Source organism: Muscardinus avellanarius (genome assembly GCF_963383645.1).
Source record: "Muscardinus avellanarius genome assembly, chromosome: 21".
In the NCBI taxonomy this organism is placed as follows: Eukaryota; Metazoa; Chordata; class Mammalia; order Rodentia; family Gliridae; genus Muscardinus; species Muscardinus avellanarius.
In genome coordinates, this window is record NC_137807.1 from 6,535,249 (window position 1) to 6,550,667 (window position 15,419).

A 15,419-nucleotide genomic window follows, 5' to 3' on the forward strand; every position below is an offset into this window, starting at 1 on the left:
TTCCTGAAATTCTGGAGGCTGTTTGTTATGCAGCGTTATCACAGCAAGAGCCTAGTACATTCCTTGGCTGGAGAGGGTAAGGGCCTTGGATTGGCTGTCTGCCACACTGTCTCCATGGAAACAGGTACAGTGTTCAAAACACCCTGATCTAGAAAGGAGGTGGAAGGGATGCCAGAGGGCTGAACTCACAGATGTCCATCCTGATAGTAGGACAGTTGGTGCATAGATAGTGCATGGGGGGGGGTGTTGGAAGTGGAATGCATTTTCTGGCTCTCACCTTGCAAACATATTTGAACCCCAAAGGACAGATGGCACTGCTGATTTATAGGACCCGCTTGGGATCTGTTGGCACAAATTGAATTTTGCGTGAAAATTCACATCAATTAACTTTGCACAAAGCCTTGCAGAAGGGCAGCGGGGCTCTAAGGCAAAGCCCGAGGGCTGACGGGCCAGCCTGGCCCCTGCATAGCTGCTTGGAGCTCTGCTGGGAGTCCACTCTGCCAGGGAGCAGCAGCGGTGGCCAGGTGAGGGCCCAGGCCGAGGATGTCGCAGGTCAGTGTTTCAGAGGAGAGGGCTCCCTGCCTGCAGGGTCCCTGAAGGTGGAGGACTGGTGGGCTCCCCTCTTCCCTGTGCTGACAAGAAGAGTGGGTCCTAGGGCCTGGGACAGAGGAGGGGGCAATGGGAGCCTAGGAGGAGGGCTAGAAGGAGACAGAACACAGGAGAAAGAGCCCGGGAATGAAGAATATGCCAAGGGAGGGGGAGGGCAGACAATCCAGGGACTGTGGCAGGTGACCGCAAGACCCAGGGTCATGCCTAGGACACCCTGGGTCTTGCCCAGGATTCTTTTCGCCATGGAATCCAAGAACCCACAGAAGTTAGTTTTTTCCCATAACACCAGTGAGCCATGAAAAGGCAATTCTCCAGCCTTGCTGGTGGGATCCCCTACCTCACAGCAGGGAAGCAGTGCCACCCACCCCTACCCCACAGACAATCCAGGACCTGAGAAGTTAAATCATCGGCCCAAGCATTGCCTGGGTGTGGTGGGTTGAGACTGGACCCAGGCAATCTGGTTCTGGAATGGTCCTGCCCAACAAGTGCCTCTAGCCCCATGGAGCTATTTGTTTTGAGAATGAAATAAGCAAAGTGTAAAATCCAGTTCTTGGGTGGCACTACCACCTTTTGAAGCCTTGAGAGCCAACTGCAGCTGGCAGCCAGGGTGCAGCAGGTTTTGACTTCAAACCCTAAAGCATCCATCCCCCTCCTGGTATGGGAGAGATACATATTCACACGCAAACTAGAGTAGTCAAAACAGAGTAGCTAGGCAGGTATAGTGGCAAATGTCTGTAATCCCAATACTCGGGAGGCTGAGATTGGAGGGTCGAAGGTAAGAGACCGGCCTCAGCAACTTAGCAAGACTCTTTCAAAACAAAAACGGAAAGGGCTGGGATATAGCTCAGAGGTAGAACACTCCTGGGTTCAATCCCCAGTACCATAGTAGATAGATAGATAGATAGATAGATAGATAGATAGATAGATAGATAATAAATACAGAAAGGAAGGAAGGAAGGAAGGAAGGAAGGAAGGAAGGAAGGAAGGAAGGAAGGAAGCACCATAACTCAACCACAAACTGCACAAGGAAATCAGTGTGTGTGGGGGGGGGGAGGTTATGATGTAAGGTCCTGCGGGGCCTGTGTGGGGTGTTGAGTCATTAAGATCAGGCTTTGGTACCAGACCACCCTCAGCTCCAATTTCCCTTCCATCTGTTTCCGGTGGGACCACACATCAGCCCAGATGTTCTCTCCCTGTAGGAAAGATTTCCCAAAGTAAGACCTCCCTAGGGAATGGCTAAGCCAGGAATCCTAGAGAAGTGACAGCCAGTCCCCACATGGCCTACCTGGAGGTAGCTGGGGCCCCTCTCTGGGAAAGCTGAGGGAAACAGGAAGCCCATAGGGGGTCTCCAGAGACCCTGCCTTCTGCCAGGGCCAGCCACACATCTGAACATCTTTGGAGACCAGAAGGGCAAAGAAACAGTTTCTACATTTGAATTTTTCAGAACCTCAGCAGATCCCAAGCAATTGTTCTGGAAAGAGGAAGAGAAAGGTCCAGGGTCCCTGCAGGCTGGGGACAGGATGCTTGGACAGAAGTGTGGGCCCCAAAGCCCCCAAGAGAGGCCTGTGAGGCTGAAATAAGAAGCCCGTGACCCCCACCCACATTTTCTGGCCTTCTGTCCTCAAAGGGGTCGCTTCTTTCTTCTGGGCCAAGATCTTAACAGGGAGAGCGCTGGGGAGGGGGAGAGAACCAGTGTTTTCATAACAATACCGTTTTCATAACAAGACAGGAGTGGGAGGAGGAGGGAGACCCATCCCATCCTGAGGAGGAGAGGGGCCCTGAGCCACCTTCCTAAGGGCCCCAGCTTTGGCCCAGAGGGCACCTCCAGCCCTCAAAGGGCACAGCCCTCCTCCGGGCCCCAGCTTTGGCCCAGAGGGCACCTCCAGCCCTCAAAGGGCACAGCCCTCCTCCGTAGGTGCTGTGCACTGAGGCCCCAGGGCCTCCACAGGCATGACCCGGGACACAGGGCTCCTGCTGGGGGGCAGGTGTCCGCCCAGGTCCCCACCTGTCAGGGACCAGGGTCCACTCTCTGCTGCACTCCCCTTCTTCACATTGCCCCTGTGCTCAGGGTCGCACCCACATCTGAAAGGGTCTCTGTCTCATCCACTGCCGCATTCAGCAGACATGGAAGGGGAGGCACTTGGTAAATGTAGGGCAAGTTCACGACCCACTGTAGGAACCCCCCACCCAGCCCAGGCTGCGCAGGTGCCCTGCCCCCTCTCCATGAAGACTAGCCCTCCAACCCCAGAGGCCTCCCTTGGAGAATGGGTCCCGCCTTTGGTCTAGCTTCCGACCCCCACTGGCCCTGCGTTTCCGGCTGCCGCAGCCCACCCGCTGGCTCGTGGCCACCAGGCAGCATGGCCAAGGCGATGGAGAGCGGGTCCCCAAGGTCGCGTCCCGGGGCCCCGCGCGGACGGGGAAGCCCGCCTCGCTGCTTTGTGGACTGCCCACTCCAGCCCACGTGCGCCTCTTTCGGGTTTCCACACGTAGGATCAGCGGCAGCCCGAAGCAGGAACCCCACACTGCCCACGTGGGGGCTGGAGGGGCGGAGCTAATCACCGAGAGCTCCGCAGTGGGCGGGGCTCTGGGGCGGGGCCTGTTCTCGGGGGGCGGGGCTCCAGCGTGGGCGCGGTCGTACTAGCGGTATGAAACTGAGGGCGGGGCTCAGCGCAGTAAAGTGCAGAAGGGGCGGGGCCCAGTGGAGCCAGTCCTCACTGCGGGGCGGGACTGAGCGGGCCTCCTGCGTGGGCGGGGCTCTGAGCAGAGCAGGGCGCAGATGGGGCGGGGCCCGGCGCGTGAGGGGCGGGGCGAAGGGCGGGGCTGAGCAGAGCGGGGCGCGGATGGGCGGGGCCTGTCACGTGAGGGGCGCGGAGGGCGGGGCCGAGGCGAGCGGGGCGCAGATGGGCGGGGCCTGGCGCGCGAGGGGCGGTATGGGGCGGGGCCGAGGAGGGAGGAGCGCACATGGGGCGTGGCCTGGCGCGCGAGGGGCGGTATGGGGCGGGGCCGAGGAGGGAGGAGCGCATATGGGACGCGGCCTGGCGCGCGAGGGGCGCGGAGGGCGGGGCCGAGGCGAGTGGGGTGCCGGTGGGCGGGGCCTTGAGTGGGCGGGGCCAGCGGCGAGCTCCCGTGGCAGGCCCACTTCCTCCGGCGATCGCACCGGGCGGAAGTGCGTCAGTTGTTATCCGCTCGGGGCGCCGCCGTCGCCGCTGTCGCCTCACGAGCCCGGCGTCCAGGATCCCGGCCGCCCGCCGCTGCCCGCCGATCGCCATGGGGCGCGTCCCCGGGGACCCGGCTGAGGGCCACTGACGCCGGCCGCCCGCCGATGCGCCGGGCCGGGGGTCCCAGGCCGCGCGGCGCCCGGCGCTGAGCGCCCGCGCCCGGCATGCCCGGCCCGGCCCGGCCCCGAGCCCGCGCGGCGCCCTCGCAGCCCGGCGGCGCGGCGTAGCAGGCGGCGGGGGCCAAGGTCATCGCCTCGGGCCGCCATGGAGGCCAAGGTCCGGCCGAGCCGGCGATCGCGAGCGCAGCGGGACCGTGGCCGGCGCCGGGAAGCCGCCCGCGACGCCCGCGCGCAGAGCCCGTCGTCGGGCGAAGAGCCCGAGCCCAGCCCGGGCAAGGAGAACGCGGGCCTGCGCGGCGCGCCGCCCCCGCGGCCCCCGCGCCGCCGCCGCCGCGAGTCCAGCTCGCAGGACGAGGAGGTCATCGACGGCTTCGCCATCGCCAGCTTCAGCACGCTGGAGGCCCTGGAGGTAGGTGGGCGCGCGAAGCCGCGGCGGGACCGCGTGCCGCTCCGCGGGGCCCGGGAGACCGCGCCCGGGCGAGGGCCTCAGAGCCGGGAAGACCTGGACCTCGCCGACCAGAGGGGGCCGCGCCGTCGGCCTTGTGGCAGTTGTGTTTTTGTTGCTAAATTATCACCTTGCTGTCCCTGCGCGCCGGAGAGCTGGGCAGCGCTGGGCGGGGGTGGGGGGAGGCAGTGATAAGACCGACCTGCTGAGTTCTTCCTGTTCTGCCCTCCTCTTCGGGAGGGTCAGCCCTGAGAACTCTATGGGTGATCGCTGCGAACACCCATAGGAGGGAGGGTCACGCTGAGAACTCTATGGGTGATCTATGGGTGAGCAATAGGTTGGCAAAAAGTATTGCTTGTCAGGCTGAGTTATCATGGACAATATTTGCTGAGCAAATACTGTCTTTCTTGCCCCAGCCCAGGTGAGTGGAGCAGGAAGCCAGATACTGTCAGAGAGGCTGCAGGTAGGGTGTAGGAGTCGCTTTCTGCCTTTCACAGGCCCTGGCGCCGGGAAGGCACAGCTTTCCGTCTAGGTGAGCCTGCAGCATCGCATCTGCTGGGCTTTGGGTCCCAGACATGGCTTGGTGTCTGTTGCCTGTCACTTTCCACTCCAGAGGCTAAGCAAGCTTTGGGGAAGGGGAGGTGGTGAGGAGTTCTCGCCGTTTACACCCTAACCCTGAGGTGTGAGTTGGGATGAGAGAGCCAAGGTGTGGAGAGAGCCACAGGGTACCAGTGGCCAGGGGGTGGCCCTGGCATGGGTTTGCTGCTTTCTGTCTGGACAGGTGGCTGGGCAGAGGTGAGACACCTGTGACCACAGAAGAGTCTGGTAGCTTGTGCCCGCCACACTCCCTGTCAGTCTTCATCCTGCACACCTGCGGGCACACCCAGGGTCCCCGGCTAGCATGCTCTGGTGGTATGTGGTGGCCCTGTCCCTAGCGCTGGCACACACTGGGTCCGCACACATGAGAAAGGGTTTCCTGCAGGTTTCCTGAGCACCTACGACAAGCCAGGCAAGGGCCAAGGTCCCGCACTGCACGCGCTGATTCCCCCTCCTGCTTCAGACTTGTAACTGCCATGATGTGATGCCCCACCTCTGTCTGAGCCAGGTGACAAAAGCTATTCAGGTCTGAGGGCCCTACCCCTGCAGGCCTCCTCACACCTTCGCCCGCCCTGTGGCGGCCCCTTTTGTCTCCAGCCCCACCATCTTCCCACCTGTGTCCTCTCCCCAGTACTGTTCACCTGATGTCCCTTCCCCAACTCTCCTCTCACCTGCTGTTCCCTGCTGCCCTTGCTCTGTAAGCTCTCTGGCCCTTCAGCTTCTCTTCCCACGACAAGCCCGGGGAGAGCAGGCACCGTGCCTGCCCTGTGTGTCCCACAGGCCCCGATGCCCAGCGCAGCTCCGCACGTGAGCACTCACGGCGCGCCACAGTGAGTCCAGCCCGTTGAGTTCAGGTGCCGTGCCTGTCCTTGGTGGTCACCTGCTTCTCCGGGCTGCCGGTAGAGGTTTTGGGAACCAGCCCCATCAGGTCACAGGAAGCCAGACTGCCTCCCTGTGCTCACACAGACACGGTGGTCTCCTGTGCTTCTCTTCACCCTTCGGAGCCTGTCTGGGGCAGTGAGGAGCTTCTGGGCATACCACAGCTGCCAGGCCTGCCCACAAGCGTCCTGAGTAGCCTCATTTCTTGCGAAGTGTAGTGTTTTTCGTCAAAGATCAGGTACTGCGTAGTCGCATTGATTCTGAATGTGCACTGTGCCGAGCAGTCTCTACAGCCATCAACTAATTCATTTTCTCCTCTGCTGATACTCAGGGGTGTCTTACCCCCACTCCACAGACAGGAACACTGAGGCATATGGCAAGCGGAGCCGGTCGCCCCCGCCTGTCCTATCCGCGGTGTAGGGTCCACTGCTCTGTAGACCCACATGGGACCCCAGAGAGGGAGATGCTGGTTACATGCTCAAGGCCAAAGTACCCTGCCCCAACCCCAGCCACTTCATCCTCAGACCTGGGACCCCCCAGAGGACGTGACACTGTCGCTGACACTTTTGAGTGTCAGAGGAGCCCACCCAGCCCCAGAAGCATCTCACCCCCTCAGCAGGTGTAGACACTTTGCCGCAGCCGGAGGTTTGTGAGGGGTAGCTGGCAAGAAGAGTGGCCGTCACCTTTGCCCCAGCTCGTTCCCAGGCAGCCCCTCCATCCCGTCACCCCGTCCACGCAATCGTGTGCCTGCCCGCCTATGCCGGTGGCAGCAGGTGCTCCCTAGATGTTGCTGTGGGGGGGCTCAGCTAAGGGGGCTGGGGGAAGTCGAGCTGCAGACCAGAGCAGAGCCCGGGGTGGAGCTGAGCGTGTGTGGAGGGCTGGGCTGGGCAGCTGCAGGCCTGAGCTTGGTCCTCGTTGACCTTTTGTTTCTCTGGCGGGTGGGTGGGGGTGAGAGAGAGACAGGAAATCTGAGGAAGCAGGGACACCTGGGCAGTTTGGACAGGTGGCTGTTGTTTTCCCTCTCGTTCCTGAGGCAACTGTCTCCTGGTTGTCCTGACCAGAGGCGACAGAAGGGCCCTCCTGCCCGGGACATCGGCAGCTGGGACAGTGCTGCTTTTCTCTGCCTGGGGGTGGGGGGGCTGTGTCAGATGCAAGTGCTGGCCTCAGGCCACAGAACAAGTTGTGCTGGTACCTGTATCTCCGCGGCACGCGCTCTGTACGCCTTCCATTCCAAGGCGGGCCGGCACCCTCGGCCTGGGGTGAGATGCTGGGCTGCCCGGCTCTGGTCTGTGCTGCTGGGAGGAGGCCAGCTCCCAGGGTGCACTTCTGCCTCTGGCTCCAGGCGGAGCCTCCTTCTCCTGTGGCTCCCGTGTGATATTTTGTCAATTTGCTTATTTCAAATAGCAAATTGCTTCACCTGCTTCAGAGGTCAAGCTTTCTGAAAAGGTGGTGCTGCGGCATGTCAGCTGTACCTCACCCTTCCCAAAGCTTCTGTCTGGAAACGTGGCCAGGTGCAGAGGGGCCGTCGACATGGAGGTAGGGCTGCTCCTCTCCGTGAAGGTGAGCGAGGCGCAGCGGCGCGGCCCACGAGAGGCTGCTGCTCGTTGCCACCTAGCTGCTGGACCTGGGCGAAGGACGGACAGGAGCATCCCCTGCCGGCTCTGGTGGCTGCTGACTGCCTTTCTCTCAGTTTTGTTTCTGCGTTCTCTTACCAGAGCATGTTATGTTGTTAGCCACGAACGCTCCTAAAGCTTAACTAGACCTGCCCTGGGAGAAGTAATGTGTGCGATCCCCACACACCAGAGCTATGTGTGGTGGCGTGCCTGTACCGCCAGCAGGAGGAACACTTGAGCCCAGGAGTTAGACATACCAGCCAGGGTAACAACCATCCCCATCTCTTAAGGAAAAGCAAGAGAAAAGAAAAGCAACTGAGCCAGCTTCTCCAACAGCGCCCAGCGCCCAGCCGCTCGGGGTTGGCTGCAACTCCAGCTGCAGAGGGGCTCTAGGAGCTCCAGTGTGTGCAGCCATGGGAGCTGCCACCCTTGGTCCCTCCTGGAGGTTTGGGTGGTCGTCCTTCCATGTGAGGCCCTGCTGGGCTAGGGGGACGCCACAGCACCGTTCAGGATCTGGCTGGAAGCATGGCGTAGCGGATGGGAATGTGGGACATGGCCTGCCTAGCATGGTCCGTGTACGGGATCTGGCAGTATAACTTGGACCACCAGAGGTGCTGAAGCCCACACGGTCAGTCCTGCTGTGGAGGCCAAGGACCATATGCCCATGCCCCTCCACCCCTGGACAGACAGGATTGGGGCCGAGAGAAATAGGGCTCAGTGAGGAGAGTGGGCCAGAGTGACTCCCGTTCAGGAGTCTGAGCCTCCTGCACGGAGTTCATGGCTGCCTCCTGTTCTTCAGGTGGAGAAACTGAGGCATGGAGAGGGGAACTGCTTCGCCCAATCACAGAACTGGAGCCAGTGGGTGGTGTTGGCCTTTCAGTGGCAGTGCTGACCCCAGTCCCTCCCAGAGAGTCTCATGGCTCCAGAGTGGGGCTGGTCCTTCCCAGTGCCCACCGCACCTGGGGGCCCTGGCTCCTGGCTGCCTTGGTTGGCACCACATCAGCATGGGGCCTGTACCTGCCCCTGTGGCTCCAGAAGGAGACTACTTCCTCCCTCTGTGGTCTCCCTACCCACACTGCCCTGTAAGCCGGTCCCTCCGGCTTCTTGGGCCTCTCCCCTCTTGGTTCAGCCTTCCAGGTCCTTCCAGGTCCTTGCTGTGGTCCCCAAACTGGCTGCGACACTCAAACCTGGACCTTGGTGTTGCTCTCTGCTGGAAGGTTCTTCTGACTGCCTGCCCCACGGGCCCTGGCTGCCCTCTGGCACTGTCCATGGGAGGCGGAGCAGGTGACAGTGTTGTTCGCAGGTACCTTCTCCCACTGCAAAAAGGCAGCCCCAGGACTGGGGGGGGGGCTTCCCAGAGGTCTGGGGGCCTTGGCCAGTGGCTGGTACTGGGGGAGGGGCTTCCCAGAGGTCTGGGGGCCCTTGGCCGGTGGCTGGTACTAAGGGAGGGGCTTCTCAGAGGTCTGGGGGCCCTTGGCTGGTGGCTGGCACTGGGGGAGGGGCTTCTCAGAAGTCTGGGGCCTTGGCCGGTGGCTGGCACTGGGGGAGGGTCTTCCCAGAGGTCTGGGGGCCCTTGGCTGGTGGCTGGCACTGGGGGAGGGGCTTCTCAGAAGTCTGGGGCCTTGGCCGGTGGCTGGCACTGGGGGAGGGTCTTCCCAGAGGTCTGGGGGCCCTTGGCTGGTGGCTGGCACTGTTTCGTGCTTGTGTCTTTCTGAGTTTTTGTCACTGAGTAGGAACCTTTTTTCACCTTATCTTCTAACTAGGGTTGCTCTCCTAAGCAAGCCCTTTCCCACCCATTAGTGGTGCCGCATCGTCTGCCTTCTACACAGTGCTGGCCATTTGCAGTGGGTTCTCTTGGCCTCTGCAGGAGCCCTCCTGCTGCTCCTCTCTGCGCTTCTCTCTGCTGCTCTGCCTGTTTCTTTTTGTGTCTTGTTGCATCTGTTAGCACTTCAAAGAGGTGGCAGGGGCACTGTTTGTGGACATCTGTGTCCCTCCTCTCCTGTCCCTTGGCGCCAGTGTGCAGCTGCTCAGAGGGACATTCTTTGCCAGGGCCTTGCTCACTAAAACCGACTTTTCTTTCCCCAAACCCCGCAACCCTGTAAATGGAGTCGTTCCGGGTTGGAGGTCCGCCACCATACTCCCTCCTAGTGAGGTTTGTCCATGGCTGTCTTTCTCTGGTGCTGTTGCATTTGCATTTGGAGTTTTCTGGCTTTTCCTGTACTCTGGAACCTCCCAAGTGGCATGAGAATCACAGCTTCCTGGCACTGGGCAGAATTCTCCGGTCCCAATATCCAGCTCTGCGCACTAGTGACTGGTTAGTCTGCATGGTGTGGCGGGGCTGGAGGCCGCAGGTAATGAGGAAAGACACCAGGGGACACCTGGCTGGAAGCAGGTGGGGGAGCCAGGAAGGAGCTGACGCAGCAGGCTAGAGAGAGTCCTGCAGGAGTGGGCCTGCCTGGCTGTCAGCGTCAGGAGACTCCTGGAGGGAGACCAAGACCAGGAGAAGAGGAATCACCTGGCCCCACACCATCCAGGCCCCTGATCGGAGGCAGTCTTGGGGACCCTCCCCATGAGTCCCTACAACCCAGGCTGTCTTCTCCATCCAGATCCCACCCAAGCCTCCCGACCCCTCAGCTCCTGCGTATTTTAGGAGCCCTTAGGCCTTGGATGCCCTCAGATGTCCCCAGGCCTCCTACTCTGCTCAGATGAGCTGTGGTAACAACCCTGAGACAGCATCTGTGAGGCCTCAGCAGGCCCGTGGCAGTGCCCTTCTATATCAGACCTCTGGAATTGGCCAGGAGGACTAACTGGGCCAGTGGGTGGAGCTCTGGCCTGTCTTCATTCCCTGGCTTTGGCATTTATCAGCCCTGTGCCAGCCCCCAAGCCAGGTACGAGTGGGTGTCAGGAGGGCAGTAAAGGACTGTCACTGAGTCTGGGGTTGCAGTGGAGAACTCCCAGGCCAGTGGGTTGGAGCACAGGCTGTGCAGAAGCTCTGGGACAGTGAGGAGAGGGCTGCAGCGGGCAGTTTTCCAGGTGGTGGTTGCTGACCGTTGGGAGGGTCGGCCCGTCGAGTGGCAGCTCAGCAGACACAGGCTTTCGGTCGGCAAGCTGGGGGTGTCTGCAGAAGGGGGGGCCAGGCTGAAGCTGGGGCGATGTGCTGTCCCCAAGGGCACTCGAGGCGCCTTCTCCTTCCGGGCTCCAGGGACTCTGAGATAACGTCTCAGTGCCCCCGCTACACAGCAGTGACAGAATAAAAGCGTGCCAGCCAGCGCGCCTGGCCGTTGGCTGACCAGGAGCACTTTTAAATCTGGTATCTGAAAGCTGGTGAGTGATCGCACTGGCAGTCCTCGTGCTGTGCTCGGGGTGGGGGACCCCCAACCAGGCAGGCCCTGGAGGCTGTGTGTTCTCTTCCCAGCTGTAGACCACACGTGTGTACGTGTGCGTAACTGGGCAGACCCTCCTGGCCTGCTAGACACGAGTCTTGGCAGCCCTGGTTGTGACTCTTATTGGAACAGCCTTTCCGACGCAGGAGACACAGGCACTGTCCTGTGGGCTCCTTGTGAGTGGGGGCCTAGGCCACGGAGCCACTCAGACTGACCCAGCCTGGGAGGCTGGAGGTGGCTGCTCCGCCTGTGCCAGCCAGTCCTTCTCCATGCCAGTGGGCATTGGCTGGGGATGGCAAGGAGGCTGTGTCCATGTTGGGTACAGGCGCAGCCCCGTCAGCGGCTGCTGCTCGAGGCCCTGCCTCACTCCAGGACTTGTTGGCTTAGTGGCAGCAGTGCCAGGCATAAGGGCACCCTCATTTGGGAATTGCTGGCGGGGGCAGGGCCAATGCCACAGTGTCTCCATGGTACCAGGTATGGCCCTTCTCCCTCCCTGTCTCTGCACCCTGTCCACAGGCCATCTGCCGGCCCTGTTGACTTCCTCTCCGGGAGTGTTCATGAGAGGGTGAGAGCAGTCCTCACAGGCCTCTCATCTGCCTTGACCCTGCCACCTCTCAGCTCTCTGCACACCGTTCTGTTCACCTGTGGGCTTCTGGTGTGTCTGGGCCAGGTATTGCTCCTGCCCCGTGACCAGCCCCTCCCCACCCCTTGCCCAGGGCTCTGATGCCATCGAGGCAGGTATGACCCTGTGCCTCTCCAGGGACTGTACGGCAGAGAGCTGCCCAGGACCAGGGGACCTGGTGTGTACAGGGCCAGGTGGGTCCATGGCAACCTGCCCTGGAGACTTGGTGTGCCTGGGCTGTCCCCCCCAGGTGGGTTGGGCTCAGATCCTCCCTCCAGCCCTAGGGGGAAAATTAGGCATATAGACAGCTCTCCCAGATAAAGCTGGGGCGAACTTGCCTTCTCAGATCCCATCTGCTACCTGGCACAGACCCCAGGGGCAGTTTCCTTCATCCTAAAATAAAACCCACATTCCCCCAGTGCCCCTGGAGCATCGGTGGCCTGATCCTGCCTCCCAGGCCCAGCACACAGCTGCCCCTTGCTAGCCGGCTCAGGTGCCATCTCAGCCCTGCCTGCCAGCCAGGCCTGAAGGCGTGTGAGCCCTGACCAGGTGCCTGGGCTCCAACCCACGCCTCTTCCTCAGCTTGTGCGTGGCAGCCCTGTGCTGACTAGGCCTCTTTTCCTCATCTGGAGGGAGGTACCCGCCTCCCATTCCAGGATGACCCCGCCTCCCACACCAGGATGACCCCGCCTCCCAGTGCCAGGATTACCCTGCCTCCCATGCCAGGATGACCTCGCCTCTCATGCCAGGGTGACTCCGCCTCCCAGTGCCAGGATGATGACCCCACCTCCCAGTGCCAGGATGATGACCCTGCCTCCCATATCAGGATGACCCCGCCTCCCAGTGCCAGGGTGACCCCACCTCCCAGTGACAGGATCTGCCTTCCATGCCAGGATGACCCTGCCTCCCAGTGCCAGGATGACCCTGCCTCCCAGTGTCAGGATGAGGGTCCTGTGGTAGGCACACTCAGGAGCTCCTGTCCCTCTGCCGACCCACTCTCAGCTGACCCTATCACCAGGTAGACCCACCCTGGGTTCTACTGGACCCTGTGCACAGGACCAAGCTGTCCAGCAGTGGAGGCCAGTCAGGCAGGAGGGGCAGGCCTTCACGTGGCTGCAGCAGTCCTGGGCTGGCTCCGGCCACTGCTGCAGAAGGGGCCTACCTTGGGTGACAACTGAATAACAGCTGGGGCTGGGGTAATCAGACCTGAAGTTGCCCACCTTGGGTCCAAGGCCCGGGGTGAGGGGAGTGTGCCACGTAGCAAGTGGAGCTTGCCCATTCCTGCTGGAGACCATGTGGGGAGGTTCCCAGGGACCCTTTACCTTGACCCCGGGGCAGCGAGGCCTCCCCCTCTGTCCCCAAGCCAGGCCTCAGCACAGGCCCATCTGGCCCCCGTTGTCTTGCCCTCTGGCTCCTCCTCCTAGCTCCCTCTTATGGTCTTCACTGAGGTCTATTTCTTTTTTTCTTTCTTTTTTAATTATGGGAAAGTTTATGTGCACAAAGAAAACACAGAACCTACATCCATGTAAAAGAGTAACCATAGCAGACCTGTGACGTCACGAGGTCAGGGCCAGGAGCCCTGGGCCTTCCTTTATGTGGACACACTGTTCTGAGATATCATGAGCTCCATCTCCAAGGCAGGCCCTCCTAGAAACCTCAGGGACGGTGCGGGGCTGGGCCTGATCCTGTGCACTGCCGCACTGCCCGCCACTTCTTCCTTCCCGCGCACTACTGCTCTGGGCCATGCCCCTCATCCTGCCCCACCCTGGGCCACAGTCCTCACAGCAGCCCAGAAGAATCCTGTCAAAAGAAGGCGCTGGGATGGGAGAGTGAGGCCACAGGCCGCTCCCCTGCCATGGCCTTTAGCAAATCAGTTCTAGAAGGAAGTATCTAGTAGGCTGTGGCTGCATCAAAGACACTGACCTCAAAGCCATCTGTCTGGCCAGCAGCGTGAATGTAAACCTGGTCAGCAGTCAGCGAGGGGTCACGTCAGAACCATCCCATGCCGAGGAGGCAGGTGTGGGCAGCAGGCACTGGCGGGCATGGCACAGGGAGCCCTGCCTGGGCAGAGGAACCTGGGCTGGCTGGGCGGGGCAAACCACAGCTCAGAGGAGTGAATCTGCCATCCTAGTGTGAGGGAGGAGGGTGGGCTGCAGCTTGCAGGGAGGTCAGGTAGGGAAGTGAGCATGGGGCCTGGCAGGAGAGCCATGCTCTCAGAAGCAGAGGCCCAGAGGTGTCCGCTGTGCTCCCCGGACTGACCCTCCCCAGTGGAGGGTCCCGGGGCTGCAGGCCCAGCCCTGCTTGGGTGATGGTTGTCTCGAGTGGGCCAACCCCCAGGCCAGGCTTCCTGCCCTCTCAAGGGGGCAGCCTTTAGCTTAGTGATGGGGGGGGGGCTCTAGTTCCAGCCCGGCTGGAGGGTGGGCTACACTGCAGGGGCCACAGTGGGACTCAGCAGCCCTGCTTGTGAAGGGAACTGGCCTGTGTTGGCCATGTTATAATTACTTTCTTTCTATGTGGTTGGTTTACTGTAGTGCAATTAGAAATGTTAGTGGTGCTGCATAGAAATAACATTTAGCGGTCCTGGAAGATGGTGCTGTAACATCAGTACAGAGCTGAGTGTGACGGCGCACACTTGTCGTCCTGTACTTGGGAGGCTGAGACAGGAGGATTGCAGGTTCAAGGCCAACTTAGCTGTTTCGGGGGGAAAAAATAGGATTGGGGGTGTGGCTCAGAGGAAGAATGCCCTTTGGTTCAACCCCCAGTACCACTCACACAAGGAAGTCCCTACAGGTGATTGCTTTGGCAGCACATGTGCTAAGTTGTAACGATGCAGGGATAGGCATGGCCCCTGCACAAGGATGACGTGCAAATGTGTGAAGCGTCCCCTACTTTAACATGCTGTGTGCACGTGTGTCGCTATCATTATGAGGTTCATAACGCTGTGAGACTATAATGCACTGGTATTTTTTTAAGTCACTACAGGAAAATCTAGTTGACAATTTCTCAGTAGCACACTGTGCTCCCAGCCCGGTGCTCTTCCGTAGAGGAGCAGGGAGGTAGGGCCTGGCACTGCCCATGACCCTGCAGGCTGTTGGCCCTGGCAGGGTCCTGCATGTGGGGCCCTAGCTGCCTCAGGTGTGCACCAGAGCAGATCTGTTTGTGGGGCAGGGGTAGGGTGGTGTGAGGCCCTGCAGCCTCCTAGCTGTCAGGACAGTGGCCAAGGCCCGCCTCGATGCCCTCTGGGGTTCTCCCGGCTTGGGGTCTCTCTGCAGCACATCTGCCTTTGGGGAGAGCGGGAGCTGGTGGCCCCAGAGCTGGCCTGGGCGGCGAGTGCTGCCTCTCTGGCCTAGGTCTCGACTTGTGGACTGTGTGTATTGGTGTTGCCCGAAGTAGGTGGAGACACTCCCTGCTGCCAGCAAGCCCTGGGGGCACGTGTGGTGGCCCATACCATCCTTGAAATTGCTCTGGCTGAATCCTGGCCCAGGGTCCCTCAGGCTCTGGGGGCAATGTGGGGGTCGCAGACACCTGTTGCTGACTGCCTTGGCCCTCGAGAGGCTGGACAACCTCTCTGAGCTTTGCACGGACCTTGAGGGTAGATTTGGGATGACCTGAGCGAGCATGAAGGAAGCCTGCAGCCAGCCCCAGAGTGGGGCAGGCATGCGTGCTGGGCACATGGACAGGGCCAGCCTGCACTCTGGGCTCTTGGACACAGGCCTCCCGGTACCGTGGAGACCACGAACCCAGACAGGTGCCGGCCCCAGAGTGGCCAGCTGGCTGCACGTTGCTCATCCACCCTGGCAAGGCCGTGAGCATGCCCAGATGAGGCACTCTTCCTGCCCTCATGGTGCAGCAGGCGCAGAGCCAGCTGGGTTCCTGCTTGTGCGCGGAGGCTGAGCTGGACCGGGACTGGCCCGCCTGCACACCCGGGAATCAT

At 61.0% G+C, this 15,419-nt stretch overlaps 1 protein-coding gene across 1 annotated transcript in view; it reads left to right on the plus strand.

Annotated features, from left to right (window-relative positions):
* Positions 1-4,091: 4,091 nt before the first annotated feature.
* LOC308278128 (fibrosin-1-like protein) overlaps positions 4,092-15,419 on the plus strand; it is a gene marked incomplete at both ends in the record, with an annotated part of 63,755 nt that continues 52,427 nt past the window's right edge. Inside the window, one exon of the mRNA XM_080717753.1 lies at positions 4,092-4,355. Within this exon, the coding sequence (XP_080573879.1) occupies positions 4,092-4,355 (264 nt within the window). The remainder of the gene's footprint in view (positions 4,356-15,419) is intronic.